This window comes from Protopterus annectens, chromosome 1.part1 (genome assembly GCF_019279795.1).
Source record: "Protopterus annectens isolate FY-2018-M chromosome 1.part1, PAN1.0, whole genome shotgun sequence".
Classification (NCBI taxonomy): Eukaryota; Metazoa; Chordata; order Ceratodontiformes; family Protopteridae; genus Protopterus; species Protopterus annectens.
This window is the reverse complement of record NC_056726.1, coordinates 29,726,147-29,752,798: the sequence shown is the minus strand read 5'-3', so window position 1 is coordinate 29,752,798 and position 26,652 is coordinate 29,726,147. Positions and strand designations below refer to the sequence as shown.

Genomic DNA, 26,652 nt, shown 5'->3' with positions numbered 1-26,652 from the left:
TTTCCAAGTCTGTGAATGCTGAAAATCTATTCCACTCCTTTTCCACAATTTCTCTAACTACCTTGGAACTGGCATTAAATTCAATAACTAGTGCTCTGCCAACGTTTTCATCCAAGATGTTCTTATTCTTGTTTTCATCAGTTAACTTGATACCCAGAATGGGTTTGAATCTCTCACTCCTTCCATTCAAGACCTCCTTTTCAACTTGTTCTAACAACCATTCAGGGTAACCCCTTGCCTTGAACATTTGTTTTAAAATTGTCATTTCACCAAAAAAATCATTGTCCTTAGAAGTCATCCTACTTGCTCTAATGTACTGACCTTTAACTATATTTTTCTTATAATGAAAGGGGTGTGCACTATTAAAGTGCATGAAGGAATTCAAATATGTACTCTTTCTGTATACCTTTGAACTAAATGTATTATTATCCTTGTAAATCTCAATATCAAGGTATTGTAGCTTAACCTGACTAAACTTGAAGGTGAACTTCAAAAAACTAGTACTCTTGTTTAAAAAATCAATAAAAAACTCAATTTGATCAACCGATGCCACCCAAAGAATACATATGTCATCCAGAAATCTTTTGTATAAACTCCAGCACTGCTTGTAGGATGATTCTCCTATCAATTTTTCTTCCCACTTGACTAAAACCAGATTAGCATAGGTAGGGGCACAAGCTGCCCCCATCGCTACGCCCTTCACTTGGTGGACATATTCTCCCCTAAAAAAAATGAAATTGTATTTTAACACCATATCAATTAAGCGCATCACTATAGTACATTCATTGTGGCTTAAGGTATTGTCTTCACAAACAATTTCTTCTAAAAGTTTTAAACCTTCTTCATGAAGTATATTAGAAAACAAGTCTACAATGTCGATAGTTAAAAACTTAGTATACTCATTCAATAAGTCCTGATTAAGACTTCTTAGTACGTCCCAGGAATCTCTTAAGATATTATTTCTCTTTACCCATAATTGTTTAAATTTTGAATCCATATACCTAGCAAGGGGTAAAGTTTTTGAACCTTCAGCGGATACAATAAGTCATGGGGGGGGGTCCATCCCATCCTTGTATATCTTTGGAATCCCAAAAATTGTAGGTATCCTAAACTTGTAGGTATCTTAAAAAATGTAGGTATCTTAAACAGAAGCTTTTTCCTCTGTTGAAACATGGTTATCCAATGCCCAATTAATACTCAACCCAAACAAAACTAAACTACTCATCTTCCAACCCACCAAACATACTCAAAACAACTCTCACTTTAACATCACAGCAAAAGACAACACCACTATATACCCAACTGAACACACCAAATTGCTAGGAGTGGAAATAGACAATAAACTAAAATTTGACATTCACATATCCATGACCATAAAAAAGTCCACAAAAAACTAGGAGCGTTATACAGAAATAAGCAATTTCTCACCAAAGCAGCAAATATTTCAATAGCAAATTCCCACCTTATCTCCACCCTACTTTATGCCTCTCCAATATATACCAACCTAAGGCAATGTGATCTAAACAAGCTAGAGACCTGCTACAACAAAATTGCCAAATTCGCCACAGGGGCATCCTACTGTAGTCACCACTGTCTCTCACTTGCTGAACTGGGCTGGCTTAAACTCCCTCACCTCCTTCAGTGGTATCAACTCTCACTCGCCCACAAACTAGTAAACCATCCACTAAATGTCCCATCCCTCCAGAATCTACTCCAACCCTATCGCACCACCAGACCACTAAGATCCAGCAACAAAAATCACTTGCAGATCACTAAAGCCAATAACTCTGCTGGTGAAGCACTATTCTCTTGCACCATAGCCAAATTATGGAACTCACTCCCACCCACAATTACCTCCGTACCATCATGCACCCACTTCAAAACTTTACTAAAAGCGCACCTAAAAACAAGCTGGCTATGCCCTTGCAACTCCCACTCTAATATCATCCACCCCTTCCAACCACTACCTTTCTTTCACCTCCACTAACTACCTTGATTATAGCAAGCTCAGATGCTCATAAGCCTAGTACTTATTATACAGCAGGAACTTCTCATTGTAACATTTGTTAATGTCTGTCACAGATAAAGATTCTAGTTGTCTACTGAAGTACTATGTTCTTCATCTGTAAATATGTTGTAAGTAATTGCTATGTTAAATTATTAATTGCTATGTAATCCAATGTAACTACTGTCTATTTTACTGTGGAGCTTTTCTCCCCAGGACTCAGCTGAAAATAGACCTATGTCCAGTCGGACACTCCCAGTCAACAAATTTAAATAAATAAATAAATAAATCCTTGGTTTGCCAACCTTTAAACATTTGTAGGTTTTATGGTCAATTAACCCATCAATAAATAGCTCTTCAAGTACTATATCAGTACGTCTGTATGTTATATTTATTTCGTTCTTGGAGGTACTTACGTATCTATTAGTGTCCCTTAAAATATCATTCATCTTACTCTCATATCTAAACCAATCCATTAAAACTATCCCCCCCTCCCTTGTCAGGTTTCATAACTCTTAAGCTCACATCATTCCTAAGCTCTTTCAAAATATTTTTCTCTGTTAATCCCATGTTACTCCTATATTTCACCTTATTAAAGTTATTTCTAATTTCACCTTCCACCAAATTTTCAATTTTTTTTATTTGTGGGTGCAATGGGGGGTTTTAAATATTTTTCCTTAATAGTTTTGTTCATTCTTGAGTCCTGTCATAATTACATATCGTCTCCAAGTTAATTTTCCTGGTGAATAATTTAATGCCAAGGAGGGTTTTGGTGAGGTCACCTTTTTTAAGGGGAATAAATTGAATTCACTTACTAAGTAAATTAAAATGCTTATTATTTAAGACCACATGGCTGAAATTGTAAATGCTAAAATCATCTTTACTAAATCTAAAGGGGTTAATTTCATCCTGTATGATGTTATTGATACCTAAGTCAGGGTGGTTGGTACCTAAAGTGTTTTGCTACATACATACACAACATGCATGAACAGTCACTAACTTTCACAACATGCAGGTTGCTTGACAAATGCATTCTTATCACTTAATAACATTATTGGCATGATTGTATAGGTGACCATGATTCTTCTCAATATTTCCACATTGTCACAGGTGGGTGCAGTGCCCTAAAAATGCAGTATGTTTCCTTCATTCACATATGGCAATAACAGCCTTACAATTCTTCAATCAGAATGTGTGTTCTAACATCAGTTATGTAGATTGTCTCAAAACAATCATGTGTGTAATACAAATATTATTGAGTCTGCCACTGAACATATATAGTTACACTATACATTTATGTTTTCTTATATTACTGTTTTTCATTTGCAGTAATATACTAAACATACTTGGCTAATACATTTCAAAGGTACAATACCCCTTTCTCTGGTTACAAGTGACAACAAATGGCAAAGACATGACTCTTTCTGATGTGCATGAGACAACAGATGTAGGATTCATTTGTTCATGCTTGTATATGATGAAGTGGAGAGTATATCAGTACTGATAACACAAATAACATCCTGTACACCCTTCTGATATGCAATAGTTGTATGCAAATATCTTCTAATGTATATACAGTCCTTACTGTTAGGTCAGCTCAGCATTTTATTAACATTTATCACATTTACTTCCCTTTGTTACACTGTTGTTGTATGCCCCTCTCACATACCTTGTCAGCATGTCCATTTTTATTTATGTACATGGGCCAATAAAGTGAATATGCTTACTTTTTATTAAATCAATATAAATTATTTATGGCAAAATGCTTTTTGTGAACTAATCACATTTTAGTTATCTAACTATATTGTCCCTATTTAATTCCCATTGTTTCTTGTCTGTGCAGTAATCCCACTACATATCTGAATACAGATTCCCCTTTTAGCATCCTGTGCTTCTTGTTTGTGCACTGAACACAGTACATCTGTGTACAGATTCCCTGTTTAGCCTCTGCAATTTCATGTTTGTGCACTGATCACAAACATCTGAGTACAGATTTCCTGTTTACCTTTATTGCTTCATGTTTATGCACTGATCACAATATATCTGAGTACAGTTTCCTGATTTACTTCCCATGACTCTTAATTGTTTCATTAAACTTGCTCTTGCCTTGCATTTTGCTGTTCGCAGGTGCTCACTCACAAGGTTTGCCAGCTCGCAACACACTTTATTTATATTGTGTGCTCGGGCCTTTTCATGTCTGCTAACACTTTTGTTGGCCTCTAAACGTGCATATTAATGTGTAAGCTTGCATAGCAGCATGCATATCCAATGAGCACTGCTGCTAATTGAGCCAACATGCATAAATTGTGTTTGATTAGCACGAAGTATACATTCTTGTTAATGAATCCCTCAGGCTGGTGGTATTTTCCATTTCTAATGTTTTATGCAGCCCACCTAATTGTGATAAACAACTAACAACATCTAAGTGGATATACAGATCATTAGGGTTTCAAGATGAAACATCCCAACATCTTTGATTTTTGTCTTTCATAGTTTAAATTGTCATATTTATCTTTTGTATATTCATGAATTTTTTTAGTGTAATATATTGTTTTTTTCCTGATGGGCTTTGTTAGATTTGTGTTTGTTTTATGCCACCATCTTTGACATTACCATCACCAATCCCTTTCTTTACATTTATATATTAAATGTTATATTTGAATATTTTTGATAATTCTTTCCAATTATCCGATTTTTTTTAACTTTTAAGATTAAAGCAACTGAATATATTTCAAGCTTGCTGTACACTCTGTGCAAAACTCTAAGTCAACATGTCATAGCATTTAAAATGTCAGGATATTGTAAAAGTAGAATCTGTAGTATATTTTGCAAGAGAGAATTAAATACATTAAACCTTTCCGTTTCTGTTTCACAGTGCTCCAAAACTTGTGGAGGTGGCTTCAAGACTCGTGATGTGCAGTGTGTAGATGTTCGTGAAAATCGTCCCATACGTCCATTTCACTGCCAGCTGCTAACACACAAGCCCATGACAAACATTAGCTGTAATGGGCAGTCATGCTTAAACTGGACTGTGGGACCATGGAGTGAGGTACAGTGCCACTGAAAATAAGCATAACTTCATAAAATGATACAATAGTCTTTTAATCATTTCATGTCCAGTCAAGTAGTATTGAACAAAAGGCTAAGGCTATAAAATCTGTAGTACTCAAATAAATTATGTCAGTCTCTATTAAAATATTCAGGGGTTCTAAACAAGTTATTTAATATATGGCGTCCCTAGGTTTTACTAAAAAATGACAAGATATACTTGTGCTTTCAAGGTATTACCTGGTCAAGAAATGCCTTTAAAAGCTCATTGATGGCATTTTTAACAATTACATAAGACAATGGGCAAACTATATGTCTCTTTTAGCTATAAGTTACCATGAAAGGTGCACATACACAAAGGATAGTGATACAAGGTTAAGGACAGTCTGCCTCTGAAAGACTAAAACGCTTAGTTCAGTTTCTTTATCAGATGCAAACCTCAAAATTATGGAGAAAAAAAATAAAAAAAAATGTATGCAGTATTTTACAGATCTGATATCATCTCTTCATATGTTGTCATCAAAAATTAAGGGTAAGTGTCAACTGATTGATTACATCCATCTGCAGCTAAGAAAGTTGATGAGACACTGAAAGGTAATTTCTATCTGAATGATATATTATCACTTTTGACATTATACAAGTATCTAAATAATGTAATTTGCCAAAAAGCTGTGGAAAAAAAATAACAATGTAGTATTGCAAGTAAAAAAAACAGCACATCAGAAAGATTGCTAGCTGTTCTAATGAGGTCCACCAAGAATTATAGATTCCATATGACTCATTTGAATAGAGAAACACAATATAAGATGGGCAAATAAAAGGTCTGGACTTGCATGGCAGCTGAAAAGTAGCCTTGCACTATTATCCCACCTGTTTGCACTGCTTTCTTACCATCCCAGTCCTTAGCACATGCCCCTCCTCAGTTTTCCTATTGTTTGCATCACTTCCACTGCTATGCCTTGCAGCAACTCAATATGCCTGACATCCCTCCAACCAATTCCCAGGATTCCATTCCCATCTTGTTTCTACTTCTGATTCAGAAAACCCATCATCTACTGTCATACAATGATCAGACAATCCCATCTTATCTTAATATTCATTATTTCCCTTCCATCACTCTGTCAGCTAAGATGTTATCTAACCTACTAATTTACCTCCAGTCATCTCTAGAAAAAGTGAAATCTCATTCCTTAATGAATGCCCTCCAAACAACCATCCCCTACAACATCTCTTTCACTTCCCTGAAAAGACTTCTGTCAATTTATATGAAAATATAATTTACTGAACCACCTATCTTTTTCTAGTTCCCAAAACAGATTAAAATTCTCTCTTAATATCAGCGTACCTTTTCCTCTGTGAAAATATCCATATAGGCCATGTATTCCTTGATTATCTCTATTTTGTTCGCGGTTGGTCCATAAAGTACTACTATTACTTTTATATACTGCCCTCCTCTTTCCCATCTGCTTATTACCCACCTCCCCTTACCATCTTGTCTCAAAGTTTTTGCCATATTTTTCTTTTCTTTGTTTTTACCCTACAGGACTGAGCCCAGTGACTCCTCTACCTGCAGCCATTTGGCCCATTTGTTCACTGGTTACCAGAGCCAGTGAGTCCTGGGTAGCTGAGATTTCTATGTCCCATTCATTCCAGCATGGGAATCCCCCATGAGCTCAGATGCTCACAGCAAAAGTCAGATTGTAAGGAGCAGGCCAACCATGCTGGTCCTGCAGGGAAGGGAGGCTTACTGTGTCCCCCAGCAGAGCATCCCAATCCCTTGTGGGGCATCTTCTGAGGTCTACCAAAAGCTGACCTTCATGGGTGCCCATCAATTCACAGGATTTAAGTACAAATTCCATTTGTGAATATATGTAAAATTTGCAAAACAAATCTAGTATTTTAATATTTTAAGGCTTTCTTATTTAAAACACTACTTACAGAAATTCTTAAATAGTTCCTGTTTAAACACATTCATTATTGTAAATTTGTATGTTTTAATTCATAAATGAATGTTACTAAATGTGGCAATAATTCATGTGATTTTCAACACATGATTTGTTTTTTCCTATTTAAATGGATGGTTATATGATTAGCATTTACTCTGATGAAGTAAAAGTTTTATTGAGAGTGAAAACTCTCCATAAATATATATTTTTTAATTTTTGATACTGGATGGGTGTTGATGTTTTACTTTTTTCAATTTTACCTGTTTCAGCACCTTTCAATTTATACTCCTACATAAGAACTACCTCTGCTCCTTCTCTTGTTAACTTAATATCCATTCTCTTGTTATTGCAGTTCCTATCCCTCATTATTCCATATGGCGACCTTGGTCCTCCTATCTCATCCCCCCCCCCCATGCTGTACCTTCTTGCCACTCTCTGAGGCCTAGATCCAGAAGATCTTTGGGTGAAAGACAAACTACCACATACTCCCCTACGCACCAGAAAGAAAGCCAGCTACTCTTGGCCATCTTTAGAAATGACTCAAACTTACCTCTCTCTTTTCCTCTCACCCCTCAATACTGTAATTTAACATGCCTTTAACAATAAAGCTGGTACGTTCAAATGTCCCACCCTCTATGGTCATTCCCCCAACATGCTCTGTTTTCAATTATATGTTAGTATTCCTTCTTTTTTGCCTCCCTGGTTTATACTGCAATTATTTTTGGAAACAGTTTTAAACACCTCAGTTTTGTCCTTCATCACTGGTATCAAAGCAAACAAAATCAATTATCCTCTCAGCACTTCTTCATCCTGGGTATTGTCTATGGTCTCATAATATGGTATCATAGAGAGGACAAGGCAAAATTAGTGGAAGGAACATTTACACTTAGCAAACACCCACCATCAAGGGACAGCTCCTGCCTATATAACAGTTTACTTTATTTATTACATGCTAACTTGCACCTACAGCTCTTTGCTGTGCCAAACATCCTATATTAACATAAGCTAAACGTCAGTTAATAGTAAGTGCTTATAGCTTCAGTCCAGTTACAAAAAGTAACCTTGAAAAACAGAAACAGTTTAATTTTGTTGCTATTCACATTTTTTATAAAATCTCCTCATTTTAAACATATTTGAAATTTAAACACATCATACCCCTTCTAGACAATTAACTCAAATTTACAAAATGCAGGGTTTTTTTCCTCCTAACCTTCCATCATTAACAACCCAGCCCTCCTGCCCCATTTGTGCTGGGTCAACCAGCTACTCCATGCCTCCCAGACTTATTCCAATAATTGCTGAGACCAGTCACAGATCCAGGCAGTAGGAATTGACATGTCTGAGCTATCATCTGGGGTATTACGTTGGCCTTCCCTGTTACGCCCCTCTTCCTTCTGTGGCAGTATGGCATGGTCTTGAGGGGTGTGCAGTGTATGGATATGCAGTGTATCAGTCCACCTCCATGATAGCTCAGCCTGGCACCACTGCCCTCCCTTGACTATGCCTAGTCTGGCAACGTCTTCCACATCCACCAGTTATTATCATCTGGAGATTTCTATGTACCACCTACCTCCCCAGGAAGGCCACACTGCTCCATCAGTCATTTGGGAGGCTAACAAACCAAGGTAGCCTAGCCTGTGTCATAGTCATAGGCTTTATCCCTCTATGCCACCAGAGCAGCTTATAATACAATTTTAATGTCTTCACTAGAACCACCCTTTCATATTCCAGGCAATGCATTTCTTCAAAACCACACAAACCACAAAAATTCAATAAAAAAAAACACAAATTAACACCAGCACCTTCCTTTATTCAGCAACAATGATCTGACACCTCGGCAGTTCACCTTCAAGGATCACAGTATAACAAATTTAGCTGATGTTTATATTGTGACAAACAGCCTCTTAACAGGATCCAATAATTCAATTAAATAATTTTAAATAATTAATTTCTGCAATACATATACACTCTTTATATATAAAATTAATAAATATTATATAAACAAACAATTATACAAATACACAAATATTTTCACAGACTATCCATATATAATTAATATAAATATGAATATAAATAGCAAAAGTATTTACCATTTAATTTCCTACTTCTTGATTTAAGCCATAAGGCAACAAAGTTTGAAATTTAAATATCATTGTAGTTTCCAGCACAAGCAGTTTACTAATGTAGTCGCCCCCTCTAGGTAGAAAAGGTTTTTCAAGTACACAGAAAATTAATCCACAATCCAAACCCCCATGCATTTCATGAAAATGATTTGCTATAGGACCTAGTTCATTATGATTCCTTACATTTCTAAGATGTTCAAGAATCCAAATTCTAACCATATGTTTGGTTTGCCCTATATACCATCTTATATTAGGACAAGTGCATCCCAGAATATACACCACCCCTGTTGACCTGCAGTTGAAATAATATCTAGAGTTAAACATGTTCCCATTAATCATTGAACCTGACAAATTTCTCACTCTATTACATATACTGCAATGGCCACAAGGGAATGTTCCTAAAGGTAAGTCAGTATTGCGCCCCACAACAAAATTGTAATTCAATAATTCCTTTAGATTTTTCCCTTTACCAAATGAAAATGTGACATGTTTGGGGAATAGATGGCCTGTATTTTCATCCTCAGAAATAATATGTCAAAATATCCTTATAATATTTACTAAAATATCAGAAAAAGGAGAACACTTTGTAACATAATAAAACTTTTTACTCACATCAGTACCACTAGAAGAGTTTGTACCCCTAAATTCATTATTGTGGTTACTAAGTGGCATTCTTTGTGCTTTTAACATAACACCCCCAAGCACAGCTTGCTTACATCTCAATAATGTTCCTCGTTATACCCTCTCTCTTTTAATCTCCTTTCCACATTATTCAATTCAACCACTTTCTGATTTTAATCACTAGTATGATCAAAAATTCTCTTAAATTCACTATGGGGTAATGAGTCCAATAAGTGCTCTGGGTGCACGCTTGTTGCAGGCAAAAACATATTAACTGAGGTTTGTTTCCTATATGGTTTATAGCCCATAGCTTCACCATCCCCATACAATGTCACATCCAAACACTTAATGGCCTCCCTACTTCACTCATAAGAAAAGGCCAAACCATGTTTATTACAGTTTAGGGTATCAACAAAAATCCCAAAAATCGCAAATATCACCCTTACAGATAAATATAAGGTCATCAATATATAAATATTTTCTCAAAATATCCCATGTATATTATAGCATATGAGGGTGCATAAGTGGCCCCTATTGCTGTACCCTTTAACTGTAGGAAAAATTCATCTTTAAAGGAAAAATAGTTGTGGGTTAAACTAAACTCCAATAAACTGATCAAAAATCTTGTTCTGGGACCATCACCCATTATGTCCATAATGGCTTCCAAACCCCATCTAAGTTTTCTGTTGGTATATAATATATTTTGCATCAATAGTAACCCAGTAATAACCTCCTTGCCATTTAATCTTGGAACCTCGTTCAAAAAATCTTGTGTATTTAGCATGTGTGTAGAAACCTTACACAAATATTTTTTTTTCAAATGCAAATCAAGGAAACTGCCAACATTACTTAAGTAGAAACCCAATCCTGAAATACTAGGCCTTCCAGGTGGTTTGCTCAAACTTTTATGAACCTTTGGTAAAGCATATATATTAGGGGTTATTGGTTTCTTAATATATAACTCATTAACATCCCTTTTGTCAAAAAAAGGCAAACGCTCACCCCTTTCCATTAATGCCAAAAGTTCTTCATTATAACTTGTTACAGGGTTCGCAGATAAACATTTATATTCATCTTCACACTTCAGTATATTGGCTATCATTTCACAATACATTTGTTTATCCAAAATCACCCAGTTTCCACCTTTATCTGCACATTTGAATATAAACTCAGTTTTTAACTGCTTTAAGCTTTGCAGAGCTAGCCACTCATTTTTAGTTAAATTATATGACTTTTTTTTTAAAAAAACTTGCTGAAAGTAATAGAAATTTCCTTATACACAATTTTTTGAAATAATACAATGACAGGTACATTTATCATAGGTACAAATTTACTTTCCACTGACAAATTAGGTAACTTTAATTTGCCATACCCTGTAATATAGCAAAAACTCTCTATACCAGCATAATTTTCCATAGGTTCAGAATCAAAATCATAGATGGAAACATTCATTAAATCATCTTCAAATATATTTTCATTCTCAATTTTGTCACCAACAGCAACATTTCTTTCTAAACGTCTTTGTGCATTTTTTTCAAAATATACACATAATAATACATTCCTACAAAATGCTTTGAGCTCAAAATATAAATCAACAAAAGAGGGTGTAAATGTAAGTACAAATTTACTGCCTTTAAACAATACTGCCCCCATTTCATTAGAAAGGCTAAGTTTAGACAAGTTAATAAAACACATTGCCTGTACATCGTACTCACAATTCACACTAAAATGTCCATTACTTAAAGCGTTTTTTCCCTTTCTTCCTCCTCTCCCACAATTCCTCTGGTTGGATTGAAAGGAATGACCATTGTTTGCAGTTACTGTCTGGTTTGCATCTTCAATTTCATAAGCCAGAGAAACAACAAAAGAAAGAGTTCTGGCCATCTTGCTCTGTATAAGATGCCAACAAACTCCACTGCTTCTGACTGTTATTTCTAACCTTTGTCCTGCTGCGTGATGACTCACGCTGCCAAGAGAACAGCACACCAGTCTCATAGTCTCTCATATCACATAAGAGCTTGTTTCTGTTACGCTGAATGATTTCAGCTTCAAGTTTTGAAACTTTCTCATGTATAGAGGACATCTGCACCCTATAACAGGATTCCTCCACCACCGCATCCTGTAAGTGCAAGATCTGACCTGTTTCCACTCCTCGAACAGGTCACTCTCATCTTCAGAAAAATTAGTAGCTGGCAAATGATCAATACGTAACCCCCTAGGGGTTACATTCAAGCTCACATACTTCTTGAGAATACAAGTATCCAAAAATAGAGGTACCTCTTTGGCCATTAACCTCTCCAGCTGCACAAAAGACCCCTCAGGATATTGACTGCTACTTATATTCCATGGATCCATCTGTCCAAACTTCCTTTCATGTTCATTCACCATATCAGCAAAATTTAAGTGACTAGGCATGTCCAAAATCCCAGGACCACCAGCTGTTTGCGACATATTGGTGCTGGTGTTAGAAAAGGTTATCAAAACCACACAAACCACCAAAATTCAATCCAAAAAACACAAATTAACACCAGCACATTCTTTTCTTTATTCAGCAAAAATGATCTGACACCTCGGCAGTTCGCCCTCAAGGATCACAGTATAACAAATTCAGCTGACTTTTATATTGTGACAAACAGCCTCTTAACAGGATCCAAAAATTCAATTAAATAATTTTAAATAACAATTAATGTATGCAACACATATACACTCTTCATATATAAAATGAATAAATATTATATAAACAAACAATTATACAAATACACAAATATTTTCAGACTATCCATATATAATTGATATAAATATGAATATAAATAACAAAAGTATTTACCATTTAATTTCTTACTTCTTAGTTTAAGCCATAAGGCGACAAAGTTTAAAATTTAAATATCATTGTAGTTTCCAACTCAAGCAGTTTACTAATGTAGTTGCCCCCTCTAGGTAGAAAGGGTTTTGCAAGTACACAGAAAATTAATCCACAATCCAAACCCCCATGCATATCATGAAAATGATTTGCTGTAGGACTTAGTTCATTATGATTCCTTACATTTCTAAGATGTTCAGGAATTCGAATTCTAACCATACATTTGGTATGCCCTATATACCATCTTATATTAGGACAAGTGCATCCCAGAATATACACCACCCCTCTTGACCTGCAGTTGAAATAGTATCTAGAGTTAAACAATTTCCCATTAATCATTGAACCTGACAAATCCCCAAACATGTCACATTTTCATTTAGTAAAGGGAAAAATCTAAAGGAATTATTGAATTACAGTTTTGTTGTGGGGCCCAGTACTGACGTACCTTTAGGAACATTCCCTTGTGGCCATCGCAGTATATGTAACAGAGTGAGAAATTTGTCAGGTTCAATGCTCTCTAACTGTTCACTGCTACTACCAGTTGAGAGTACAACCTGCAAATGATGTAAATATTACAGAAATACATGGAGACAAAAACATCTAACATCAGCTCTCTATTAATAAGCATGATACCTCCAATATGTCACATCAGTCACAACACACCACTAAACCTGTAACTTATACTGAGGCAGCAATAAAACAACTGCCAATGTCTCCTAGAGCATACTCTAAAAGATGTCAGCTTTCAGTGCAAATGGCAACTCCTACTACTCCAGCCGCACACACTACAAATCTGCACTGATCACCATGGAGTCACCAACAAAGCAGACCTAAGTCCATAAGGCCCACTAAATCTGATACCACATAGGGAAATGTTTTAATCATGGGTGATTCTGTAGTGAAACATACAGACTCCACTATCACCATACTGAAAAAGAACAGGTTAACTATAAGCTGCTTAACCAGTGCCAGGGTCCATGATGTTACAAGGGCACTAAGGTTCCTTAAACCAGACAAATATGACTGCAACCTAGTTGTGGCCCATGTAGGGGGAGAAACCTAAGGTGCCTCCTCCTAGAGAAGCATACAGAGAGACATGATGGAAGTTGTTACACATATGCTAGAGGCAGGAAAGATGCTGGTATCATGTAGTATCTACCCTCACCAAGAATGATGCCTATATACTAAGGTAAGATAATTAGCTTTAAAAACTGGCTGAGTAGTTAGCGCTATTCTAAGGGTATCCAATATGTGACAGCCTGGGGTGTGATTGTAGATAAGACTTCCTGTTTCACCTGAGCTGGCTTGTAACTCTCAAACCAGGGCTTCCACAAATTGGCTAAAGTCTTTGCTGCCTCCATAGTGCTTTGCTTTTTTTTAGGCAGACTCTCAACAGCAGGCCTCCATGGATAGCAAACTCACACTTAAATTTGCTTGAATTCTAAATAGAAAGTTGTCATTACTTGAGGCCCTGCTACAACTTAAACACATTCATATCTGTGTACTTACTGAGACATAGTCTCAGTGCAATGGTAGCAGTCCTTTTACCAGAGTTTAGTACCTCATATGCCTTCAAACCCCGAATAACTGTAATGTATTATCTGTGTTTGTTGGAATCACCATTGACTAATGCCACATTACCTGTAACCCTAACTTAGAGCTCATGGGGATCAAAAGTACCCTTAGCAAATCCAATTGTTACTTCATTGTTAGCTATAAATCCTGATCAATACCCCTCAAAGGTCATGGAAATTACCATAATACTAAGGGATTAAATATCAAACCAAAAGCCTTCCTGCTATGAGAATTGAATTACCTAAGTATTGAGCACCACAGTTATACCTTCAAAAATGGATATGATCAGTGTTTCCTACACTTTCTTAATACCAATGCACTGGCACAAATTTTAAAACTACCCACTACAGGCTATAATACCATAGACCTGGTACATACCAACTTAGCCCTTCCTGTACCCCACATTTCTTTATGCTTGGTTAAATCTGACTACAAATCAGTCATTTTCTGTTTCAGGCCTAGTGATACCACCCTATCACCAAATCAGACCATCTTCAGAGACTTGCTCAGGGCAAACCTACTTCATCTTATAGAAAACCTGTAGAAAATTCCCAGCAATCCCCTGCAAGTAGACCAAAGTGATAGGACTACACATTCTCCTCATTTTTTTAACAGCACATAAACAACAGAACAAAACCTGTAGTTATCTGTCCTAAATAAAATGGTAACTTTAGGAGCTAACCTCTGGCAGAAGTGCCATATTAATACAGAGAATACAAAAAAAGGAAAGTAACGAAACGTTGTAAGAAATCAGCATCCCCATACCTCAAGACCGCACTGAAGCATGGAACTTCAGGGCACTATGAAAAAATGTAAAACTAAGAAACCAAAAATCTTTTTAGTTATGCTGCAAAATTCAGGCGTGATGTCCGACAGTGTAGTGTGTTTGTCAATAATAATAGCACACATTCTGATCCCAAGTATTTAGCCAATATACTAGCAGACCAATTTAGTTCTTTACTTGGCTGCTTTATCCCATTACTCATATTGTTGCCCCTGAAAAAGTAATTTCCACTGAAATCACACTGGAACAAATCTTAGAATCCTTGACAAAGGCTAAAACTAGTAGTTGTGTGGGCTAGATAATACACCAGTCTACATTCTCATCAGTGTCCACTATGCACTATCTGATACTCTGCTTAAACCGTTCAATTTCAGACTATCTACAGGGTTTGGGTACAATGCCTGGAAAACAATCTCTGTAACTCACTTACAAAACGTGACCCATCTACAGACCCTAGTAATTATAAGATCAATATCTCCACCAGTTATATAAGCAAATCCAATGAACAGATTGTAGCAGAATTAATTTATACAGATATAGGCAACTTAACTCATTTAGACCTATCTCAGCCTGTTGTTCTGAAGTCCCTGTCTCCTGAACCTAGTAAACGTTACTGAAGGTTTTTTAGAATCTGTGGAGAGTTGTCACTCCATACACACTGCTTATCTTGACCTGACCAAATCTTTTGACTGTATTCTCCCGCCAGTATGATTGAAAATTAGACAATGTTAATGTAAACACTTACATTGGCTGCTGGATTGCAAATCAGCTATGCAACAAATTCCAAGTTGTGAAAGTTGCAGGTACTCTCTCAGAATGTAAAACTAGTAGGGTACCACAGGGTTCAGCGCTTGATACTCTAATGTTTGTCATTTATTTTTACAGCTATCCAAGGCGGGATAATAGAACTATGGTTGATTAAGTTTGCAAACCTGGCACAGTTATCCACTTATCCATTTATACTAAACTGTTCCTAAAAGGGTTGGAATATGCAGATACTTTATATACTGAAATAGTCTCAAGCTAAATGCAAAAAAGTGCAACATAGTATCCCTTAGCAAAACAAGCTATTCTTACCTCATGTGTTATAAGTGGTACTCCTCTTTAAACAGAGCTGGAAAAATGAGTCCGCAGTATTTTCATAGGTAACTCTGTCTCATTCCTTCATCATGTTCTACTGCGGTCAAGAAATCCTACTAACTTGCCCATTTAATGTCCAAGGGGATATCTTCAAGATCCAAAGATGTCATCTTGTTCATACATAAGGTTCTTAGGAAAGTACTAGGCTAGCTGCCCTTGCGAGCCATTTTAAGCCTCCCAGATTCCCCTTTTGTGCTAAAATTAACCTATCCCATTTGGTTAGATACTGGCTTTAACAATTTCATGGTTGATAATTATATACTATCCCCCAATGAGAATAACTGAGATCATAACATGGATAATTTAAAGGGACCTATACATGGGATAAAGCATTTAGGAGTTGCCTCTGTCCATTAGTAGTATACATGACAGTCCTGGATAATTTTTCTGTTTCCCATCCATAGATTCAAGCTGCAATTGAATATGGACAGGGAACAACTTTGTTTTATAGATTCATTCCACTGCTCCCTCTTCTGACCCATCACTGAGTACAATTCTTTTTTTCTTTCTTTGTTATATGCAGATTTACGCATACTACTCAACTGGAATGGCCCAATAATGTTTACCCAAGAAACTCAGAGGCAGCAAATCCTTTATCTGTTCCAAACAATTAACATAACTCTCCATAAACTCAGTAGCTTTCCTGCTGCTCCATAATGACCTGTGCCTCACCTTTTGAGCCATGAAGGATGCAGACATATTTGGCCTCCAGTTCATCTTAAAACCAGTGGCTCTACTAATGCCAATAAAAGGGAACTAAAGCTACACCAGCAAATAAATTAAACTTACTGGAGGGATAAGTTCCTAACTCAATGCATTCCCAGACTATGGAATAAGTTACCACTAGAGGTCAGGAAAAGTACTTTTTCTGCCTTTAATACTAGTCTTGACAATTAGAAGGACAGACACAAATCAGGGTTATCATAGGTTCATAGGTAGGTACTAGGCTATCTGCCCGAGGGCATTTATAAGCCTAGCCAGAATGTGTCGGCTTTCACCACCCATTTAGATTAGTTTCCTGTGCCTCTGTCAGCAGAGCCACTGAATTGATCCCCGGGGTAAATTTTTGGTTTCCCATCCACTCGTCAAGATTTCTCTTGAAGAGGGTCAGTGAGGTGCTCTGCCTAATGTAGATTAAAATCTTGTTCCAGAGCAAGGGAAGTCTCTGGGATAGGAACCTATCCCTCCAGCATGTCCTGTTTATGAGGTTTAGATCTCTAGAGCATGTGTCTCTAAGGGATTTGGTTTTCTTTAGGTGGAGCATATCCATCAGTTCTGGGTTTGACATGGCCTTGTATGTCAGGCAGAGATCACCTCTGAGTAGGCGATATGCAACCGAGTATAGATGGAATTTCTTTAGTCGAGCTGCATAAGGAATCTGTTTGAGGCCAGTAATCTTCTTAGTGAGGTACTTCTGTGGTCTTTCCAGCTGTTGCAGGTGTCTAGTAAGGTACATCCCAAATGAGGCGTTGTACTCTATGATGGGTCTGATGAGAGATGAGTAGAGGGGCACAATAACCTCTTTTGATCTAGATGCGAACCCTTTTGTGGTTAGGTGGGCCACGTAGGATTTTCTAACCACTTTGGCAATGTGGTTATCAAAGGAGAGATTACTATCCACTTGGGTCCCCAGATCCCTAATTACATCTTCCGTATTTAGAGGACTACCACCTATGTGGTAGTTTGTGGGTACTTTGTTTTTCCCAAAGGGGATGACTATGCACTTTTTGGAATTTAGCTTGATTCTGACACCAGGTATCCATCTCAGTGAGACCCTTCTGGAGGATGTCTGTGTCAGCTGGAGAGTCGATTATGGCCCCTAGTTTGCAGTCATCTGCGAACTTGGTAAGCCACAGCCCTCCTGTGTTTGCCTGCACCTCAGAGAAGTATATACTGAACAGGAGGGGTCCCAGGACTGAGCCCTGGGGAACGCCGCTTTTAACTGGTTTAGAGTCGGACCTAGCATGCGCAATTCTTACTGAGTGGGCTCTATCTGTGAGCCAGCTGGCAACCCATCTCATGACATAGGGGTTAATGTTCAGGCTGGTGAGCTTGTCTATAATACCAGAGTGGGGAATGGTGTCAGAGGCCTTGGTGAGATCTAGGTTGACTGTGTGGACCACCTTTCCCTCATCTATAGATTTGGTAACTGTTTCAAAGAAGTCTATCAGGTTTAGGAGGCAACATCTGCCCTTAACAAAGCCGAATTGGGTAGGGTCCAATGTTTTGAGGTTCCCAATCTCTTTGTTAATGAGTTCCATGATGATGCGCTCCATAGCTTTACAGACCAAGCTAGTCAGGCTTATAGGGCAATAGTTCCCTGGGTCCATTGTGGCTCCACCTTTGTGGAATGGAATAACTGTTGCTGTATGCCATTCTGTGGGAACATAGCCTGTGGAAAGGCTGAGTTTGAACAGTGTATTAAGGTAAGGGGTTCGTTCATTTTGGAGCTCATGTAAGACGCAGCCTGGGACACCATCTGATCCCATTGATGCTGTGTTTTTGGCTTTGGAGAGGGCTGTTTTAAACTGTGTGTCTGTGATTACTGGGGTTCTACATTCTTCAGGAATGGTCAAGGGCCCTTTTGGGGGTGAGAGGGGGGTGAAGTTTGCACTGAACCTGTCAGCCAGGATGTTGGCAATGTCCATCAGTTCAATGTATTTTGTGCCATTCTGCACTAACTCAGAGCAGATCTCAGAGTTGCCACTTAGATTCTTGGCATAGCTAAAGAATGCTTTGTGGTTATCTTTAGAGTCTTTGGCAATTTTTCTTTCAGAGCTAGCCTTGGATGATTTTATGAAGGATTGTAGTTTCTTGCTGATACTGATCAGGGATGGCTTCCCTTCTTGGGATTTTGCTCTGTTCTGTATTAGTTTCCTCATTCTATTGTATAGCTTATTTATGGCAGGGGTCCACCAGACAGGTTTCCTCTTTTTGGAGGAGTGAGTCTTGGTTTTGCTTGGGATAGCCCAATCCATGCACTCTTGTAGGTGGTCATAGAGTGCATTTGTAAAGGATTCTGCAGCTTGGACAGCATTATCCTTTACCATGGGGGCTTTGAATCTTACCACCTCAGTCTTAAATAGTGGGAAGTTTGCTTTTGAAAAGGTTTTCATGGTGGTTTCCTTGTCTGGGGGTGGGGTCGGGATGTGAATGTTCAGAGTGATTAGTTTATGGTCTGATCTAACCAGTGTGGGTTTTTGCTCCGGTGTGGAACATCGGTCACCCATGTTGGTGATGACCAGGTCCAATATGTTGTCACCTCTTGTGGGAGTGGTGACCAATTGGTCCAGGGTGTTTGCATTTATAAACTCTAGGAAGCATTGGGAAAGGAGTTAGTAGTTGAGTAGTTCTCCCAGTTTAAGTTTGGGTAATTGAAATCTCCCAATATCATGGCATTAGGTAGGACCTTCGTATTTTCCAGTGTTTTCAGAAATGCTGATTGGGGGTCCTGGGACATGGTGGGTGATTTGTAGCAAGCTACAGTTTGAAATACAGTTTTGCCCATTGTTAGTTGCACATGGATGGTCTCTGAGGCATCGTGCTGTGCCACTAACCTGGAGGTGTGGGTATCCTTGATGAATATGGATGTACCCCCTCCTTTTGTATTTCAGTCCAGGTTCTGTGGCCAAAAAGCATGGTATGAGTTTTAACCTGGTAGTGCTGGGGTGCTCTCTGGAGCCTTAAACCAGGTTTCTGTTACTCCACATATATCGATTTTCTCCATACTGAGGAGTGCCTCGAGTGCATGCATTTTGAGGTTTAGACTTCTGGCATTGAGTAGCATCACCCTCAGTTTTTGGTTTCTTGTGCTGTTTAAGGAGGTGGGTTTGTCTTTTGAGCCATGCCTAAAAAAGGCACTATGGGGGCGGCAAGAGCCTTGGCCAGTATTTGAAAGCCTAAGGGTGACAGGTGCAAGGCGTCTCTTGTGAAGCAATGTGGCTTGTCAAGCATGTCATCCCAGGCTGACAGACACTAGATACCCTTAGAACGACACCAGAAGCTTAGCCAATTGTTGAAATTGATATTTTTTTTCTTTACACTGTGACATAATCTAGGTGAGGGCAGTGTGCTACTCAGGGTCAGGGTCATACCGACCTGGGCTATGTGATCAGAGAGCTCCTCCATGTCTCCTTTCATGTAGTCCAGGGAGGTACATCTCAGGTCATTCACACCAACATGGACAATGACAGAGTCATATTTGTACTTGTTTTGGAGTGACCTGAGTGCTTGTGTTATGTGGCGGATCCTGGCACCTGACAGGCAGCTTACAGTAACCTTCTCCTTGTTCAGCCTAGTGAGCGGGACATCAGTGTGCCTGACTATAGAGTCACCTATTAGTAGTGTGTTGGGTGTGTTATTTAGCCTTAAGGGCTGCGATTGCGTGGCACACTGATTTTGTGAAGTATGTGTTTCGTGGTTTGTGTTAGGGGGTGGATGTTGCTTGGATATCTGCTTTGGAGGTCTCTGCTCCTTTTGAAGATTTTTATTTAGAGCCTCTGAGTATGTTTTTGAATATTTATGTGTGTTTTTTGTTAGTGCAGGTATGATAGGTCTATGTGAGACTGGTGGTGTGGTGCAAGTAATTCTCTTCTCCTCATGACTGGCTGTTCCAGCCTTGGGTTGAGAGAGCTTGACCTCCAGTTTGGTTGTATAATTGCATCCCTCGCATATATTTGTGTTGGGTGGTAGGAGGAGAGGGTTGTCAGTGTACATGAGGCATTTGTAACATTGCCTCAAGATGCCCATATTCATCAGCTGGACTGGATAGTATACCTGAAACTGCCCTTTGGACATGCCTGGATAGGTAAGGTGGGTTGTTTTGCTGATTGTCCTGTAGGGATGAATAGAGAGCCTTGTAGGCACTATGAAGTGCTTGGAAAGGGTATCAAGAACTTTCTAGTGTGTCTTCTTAAAGATGTTTACAGCTAGGCATCTTACCATTCCTGTGGTAACTTTCTTAGTATTGTTCCTGTGTTCCTATGTTTCTTTCTGCATCAGCTTCATAACAACTCACACATTCCGTTTCCCAGTAAATATACTTGCTAGCAATTGGTATGTTGTTCCAAGCTCAGTGCACCCCCCCCTTTTGGACAGACATTGTCAGCTGGCTCATAGGACATCTTTTTTTCCCTCATCTCCTATCACTTCTATCATCATCATTTTTCAGACTTTCATCTTCTTTCTTTCCCTCTTCTTCATAACACGCTGCTAATATATAAAAATCTTACTTCATAACTGCCAATTTCTCTTCAAATGTAACTTGTCTCTGTCCACATGGCCTGGGATACTCCTTTACCTTAAATTTCCTTGTACAGAGACTCTATGAAGTCTCTGTCCAACAGACGCAGTACTATTTGTGTTAGTTTTCCTGTGCTCTTTCGCATGCTTCACTTCTGACTGTAACTGATAATGACTGACTACTGTTCTACCTTCTTGCTTGTCAGCATTCTGTCTCCCATCTCTCATCCCTTATACAGGGGTCTGATCTATCACTGCCAGTTCAGTGTCCTCTCCCAATATCACCCCCTCTACTTCCCCTTGAAGCAGCCACCATCTTAGCCTTCCACCAGTATGGATCTCCTCTGGCAAAGTAGCATCCCAATAAATGTTATCCTTCTATGTAACTCTCAAGGAGGTAATGTATAGTTGTCTTACTGATTCTTGTTCCTTACACATTTTCTGTAATGCAGGAATCATTTGCTTTCACCTTTGCATAATTCCTTGCTAAAAATTCTTCTGATGTTTCAATAAACATCCATATCAGAGCAAAACCTTTTCTAAGTGCCTTCTGTCACACCAATCATTCCTTACTCCTTTAGCTGTGTAGATTAACAATCAGGTACCTTAGCCATCCCTTCAGGACTTCTTCCCATTCTGTGGGCTCTGTTCACTTGACATTCTAAATAGGGAAGCTGAACCACAGTTTATTTGATTGATCAGTCTCTACAAGTGATAAGAGCTTGACCTTCTTGCCCTTCAGGCAGACATAAAACTCTTTCATTCTCCTTTCAGCTTTGACTTTTCAAGTGTTCACATTTTGCAACAGTAGCCTCTATAATTTCTTTCTTTTTTACCTCACTTTTCAGGTACTGTATATATTATTCCAGCTTATCCATATGAACTACAACTAATGATTGTTTGAAAATACTCTAAAAACACAGGGTCTTTAAACCCAGCTGATGTCCATAACCATTAAGGTGTCTGAAAAATATACCAACTAACAACTAAACCAAAAGGTAAAAAAGTCCCACAGACAAGCCAATTAATATAAACTAAAAAAACACTAGCCAAGCTAGAGCTTTCACTGTGTGATACCTTAAACCTCCTGTAATAGAGGCTCATGGGATATATGCAAATGAGACTTAAGAACATCAAGTGCTTCAGCTATATGGCTATTGTTTGTCTATGGCTTTTTACTTTTTTTCTTTTTTAAGTATTTATGGACAGATTCAAGCCAATAAAGCCAAACACGACTAGCTATGGACATGCACATTTCGGGCCTTCTTATGATCTTATCAGCACAGAATAATTAGACTGTTTTGCAATACTGTAAAAACAGAGGGTCTTTAAACCCAGCTTATGCAGATGATTGCAGACACCTTAATGGTTATGGACATGAGTTGGGTTTAAGAGTCTGTGTAAACTTTGTACGTTTTGGCTTAGTTGTTAGTTGAGATATGGACATCAGCTGGGTATAAAGACCCTGTGTTTCTAGAGTATTTCCAAATAGTCCATTTATGCTGTGCTCATGAGGTCATAAGGATGAAACATGCATGTCCACAGCTAGTGGGGATTGGCTTTATTGGCCTGAATCTCTCCATATGGATTTAAAATGGAAAAAGTCAGGACTCAAAATGTGGAGTGCTGGCAAGCCAAAACAAAGCAAATCTTAAAAAATCACTCTTCTCCTTTAAACTTTTTTCTTGCAGTAGAGCAAGGCCCCTTGCACTCCTTGATTTAGGGGGCAAGCCCCCCACACCCAAACGTATATGTACCAACCCCAAGATCACCATACCTCAGAGAAAAGGGAATGTTACAAGAAATGGCCATCTTGGACTTAATACATGTAAGTCCATTCTTTTGTTCATTCAGTCTCCATGTTTTGAGAGTTGCTCATGTGGATCTTGACATTTCAAATGGTTACCAAAGGTTAAAAATTGGAGGGTAGGGATATGAGGCAAGTAAGAAAAAGGTTTAAGAGATGGTATACTTGGTTATCATTGGAATTAAGTGCCTTAGCAAGTAATATAATGGAGACCAGATTACAATCGCAATAGTCTTAGAACTCTGACTTAGATAGATCTGGAAGGAGCTAACAGATGTGGTTACCAAGGGGAGTTAATGGACCCATGATGCATATAGGTACTGGTCTCCTCCAGAGGAGAACACCCATATGCTTTCAAGCAATATGAGGGAGGTACCAGCTGAAAATGAGTTGGCAGAAGGAATAGATGGTGAAACAAAGTTTTTTACTTGCGTAGAACAGAAAGAATGAAATGAGGAGCAGAACTGACCAGGTTGAGGGGAGATGAGAGGATCACAAAGCCTGGAACAGACAAATTAAATGAGTATTCTGCTTCTGCCTTTCTGAAGGAAAACAAGGTAAATATGTAATTCCGGTAAAGAAGAGCTGGATGTGTAGTGGGCAGACACTGAGATCTAGGATACATGAGAATAATATTGAGAGGAACTCGATCCCCTGTGAAAGGATATAGAATAGATTACAGATGTTATGTCTCCCAGGGTCCTCTGAATATGGCCTTTTTGTTGTCAGATACACTAATGGATGTTTTAATAGGTAACTAGAGAGAGCAGAAGTGACTGACAACTGTAAAACAACATACATGGTAGTACTGGTCAAGGGAAGGAGAGCAGGAAAACTTCATGCAAATGTAGCCATGACAAGTTGCTTTCCTAGAAGGCATTGTTACTCCAACCTGATCTTGTTTTATAACTGAGTTACAGGAGACCTTGACAAGAAAGCAATGGTAAATATGCTCTTCCTGGATTTCCTTAAGTCCTTTATCAGTCTCACACAGGTGAATGCTATGAAAACTGGAAGAGCTGAGGCAAAATGAAGTCTAAGAAACTGGACTGTTGCACATTTTAATAGTATGATAGAGAGGGTTATGCCAGAGAGCATCAAGTAAAGTACTCCAGTATTAGTGACTGTCAAATAATGCCCAGTGTGTTCATTTCAGATATGCCACAACAAAAAGAGAGGAGCATTAACCTCTTGGCCACTGACAAAGTTAACACAACAATTGATATTAGCTTACAAGCTTGTATAGTTTTTTCTATGTTACAATGTATTTTTGAACTTTTTACTTGCTTAATTTGTATTGAGAATATTTTTCTTTTGTTCCTGCTAAACTTGCACTGTGAATATGTTACTTGTGTCACTTGTGGCTGTGGAGCTTTTCTTCCCGGGCCTGCACTGAAAAAGAGCACAAGCTCAGTCGGACTAACTCGGTCAATAAATGTCAAATAAATGAATAAATAAATAATAGCATCTGAAGAATTTGGAAATGATGAACAAATGGCTAGAAAGGTAGCTGGTGAATTTCTTTGCAGGTAAATACAAATTACAGTACATTGGCGACAGCAGCCTTAGTGTGAAGTATCAGCTTGGGGAGGTGGATCTGATGGTAAAAAAAACAGAAAAAGGGTCTGTAGGTACTGATGAGGCATTGTCTAGACTGTTGGTAGAAAAGTGAGAGGGCAGAGGCAGCAGCCAATAAAATGTTTGCGGTGTATTCTTAGGGTAATGAACTGCTGAAGCAAGAAATAATCCAAACACTCTAACTGCGTCAGGCAGGCTATGTTTTTCTGGAGGATATACAAAGGCATCGACTGGAAAGGGGAGGGAAGATAATCATCCAAGTGGTGAGTAGGATGGATGGGAAAGACTATCGCTATACAAACTAGATCTCTTTCAATTAGACACCAGATGAAACAGAGCAGGCATGATATTGGTGGACAAAATCATGATCAGGGGGACGTATAGGAGCATTCCCAACTGAGAAGAGCAGAAGCTGGAGGAAGATGCACATGCAGTTGATTCTAAGGACCACCTACTATCTGAAAAAATATATTTTAATGAAAGGGTTATGATCCCATGGAATGAATTTGGTGAAGCAGAGGGAGTCCACCATGGTGTTCATGATCGTATGGGACAGATTGGGAAGGAATGTGGGAAAACATAAATATAAAATTTGAATTTGAAAAAATGTAAATGCTCACTGACCTGTAATTCATTTGGCCATCTAGGCAGTATAACACAATGTAGCATTGTTTTACATGTGTATACTATATTATACTTTGTGTTGTTTTTCTGCTACCACTAGCCAATAATTGTATAGGTTTTTAGAGTTGTAGGTTTCCATTTATTTTATAGATGTGTCATCACTATGCAACATTATTTTATTATTGTGAGGTCCTTACAAATGAAACTTTCTAAAATAATCATGTTAGTGAGAGGTTCATACCTCAGAAAATCTCAAACTTGTGCATAATTTAAAAAACTTTGATATTAAAAGGGTGGTGCATTTTTTATATCTTTAGCCCACCCTAGTCCTGTGATTCAAACTAACATTGTGAGTGGTTTATTTATTTTATAAGCTTGTTCTAAATAATCATTTTAAAGGGATAAAACAATAATTCAGAGCTGCAGGGCATTACAAGGTCATTATTTGCTTGATACATTTGATTTGTTAATTTTTAATAGACTTACTTTTTAAAATTCAAGAATAGCAATTAAACTAGATTTGTTTTTAATTTCCTGATTTTAGTGCAGTACCTCTTGTGGTGGAGGAGTGAAACACAGGACTGTAAAATGTGTTGGAAATAATGATTATGGAGATGAAAGCAATCTATGTGACCATGAACCAAAACCAACTGAGGCCCAGAAATGTCAGCTGCAAAAGTGCATAAATAAAGGTACGTTAAGTGATATTCTTTATTTGTCCTTCTGTGCTAAGAATAGAAAATTGATTCTTCACATGAGAAAATACAAGATAAGACTTTGTAGTAATTTTTCATAATTAGTCAGCTTCTAGGGATACACAAAACTTAAGAGGGCAACTAATTTGTGTAGCTAATGATGGATATTCAAGGTTTTAAAGAAGTTACACTTATTCATGAGATTTATAGGTTCATCAGTTCTTGCTAGGCTGTTGATCCATGAGGATCTTTACAAGTCTACCCCTGCATTCCCATTAAGTTTTAGCCCTTGTATTTTAAGTACAAATAACCCAGAGATGAGTAAAACATTTAAATGTTACAACTGCTCATAAGTGGCAAGGGTGCTAAACCAGGACTTATTTTGCAGTTTCCCATCCATTCATCCAGATTACAATTGAATAAAATGTAGGGAGTACATTGTTTTATGTGGAGAGGAAGATGATTCCAAGGAAGTGATTTTTCTGTGATGCATATATATCCCTCTAACATGTTTTATTTATGTTGCAGAAAAGATTAACATATAATTAATATAATATGAAGAAAGCATAATAGAAATGTGTGGTACAGCTCTTATCATGTGCAAA

The 26,652-nt window shown here is 38.0% G+C and overlaps 1 protein-coding gene across 1 annotated transcript in view; it reads left to right on the top strand.

Moving 5' to 3' along the window:
* Positions 1-26,652, top strand: part of ADAMTS12 (ADAM metallopeptidase with thrombospondin type 1 motif 12) — a 2,672,119-nt gene that overhangs the window by 2,589,713 nt on the left and 55,754 nt on the right. The window contains exons 19-20 of the mRNA XM_044085381.1: positions 4,881-5,054; positions 25,897-26,044. Of these exons, the coding sequence (XP_043941316.1) occupies positions 4,881-5,054; positions 25,897-26,044 (322 nt within the window). The remainder of the gene's footprint in view (positions 1-4,880; positions 5,055-25,896; positions 26,045-26,652) is intronic.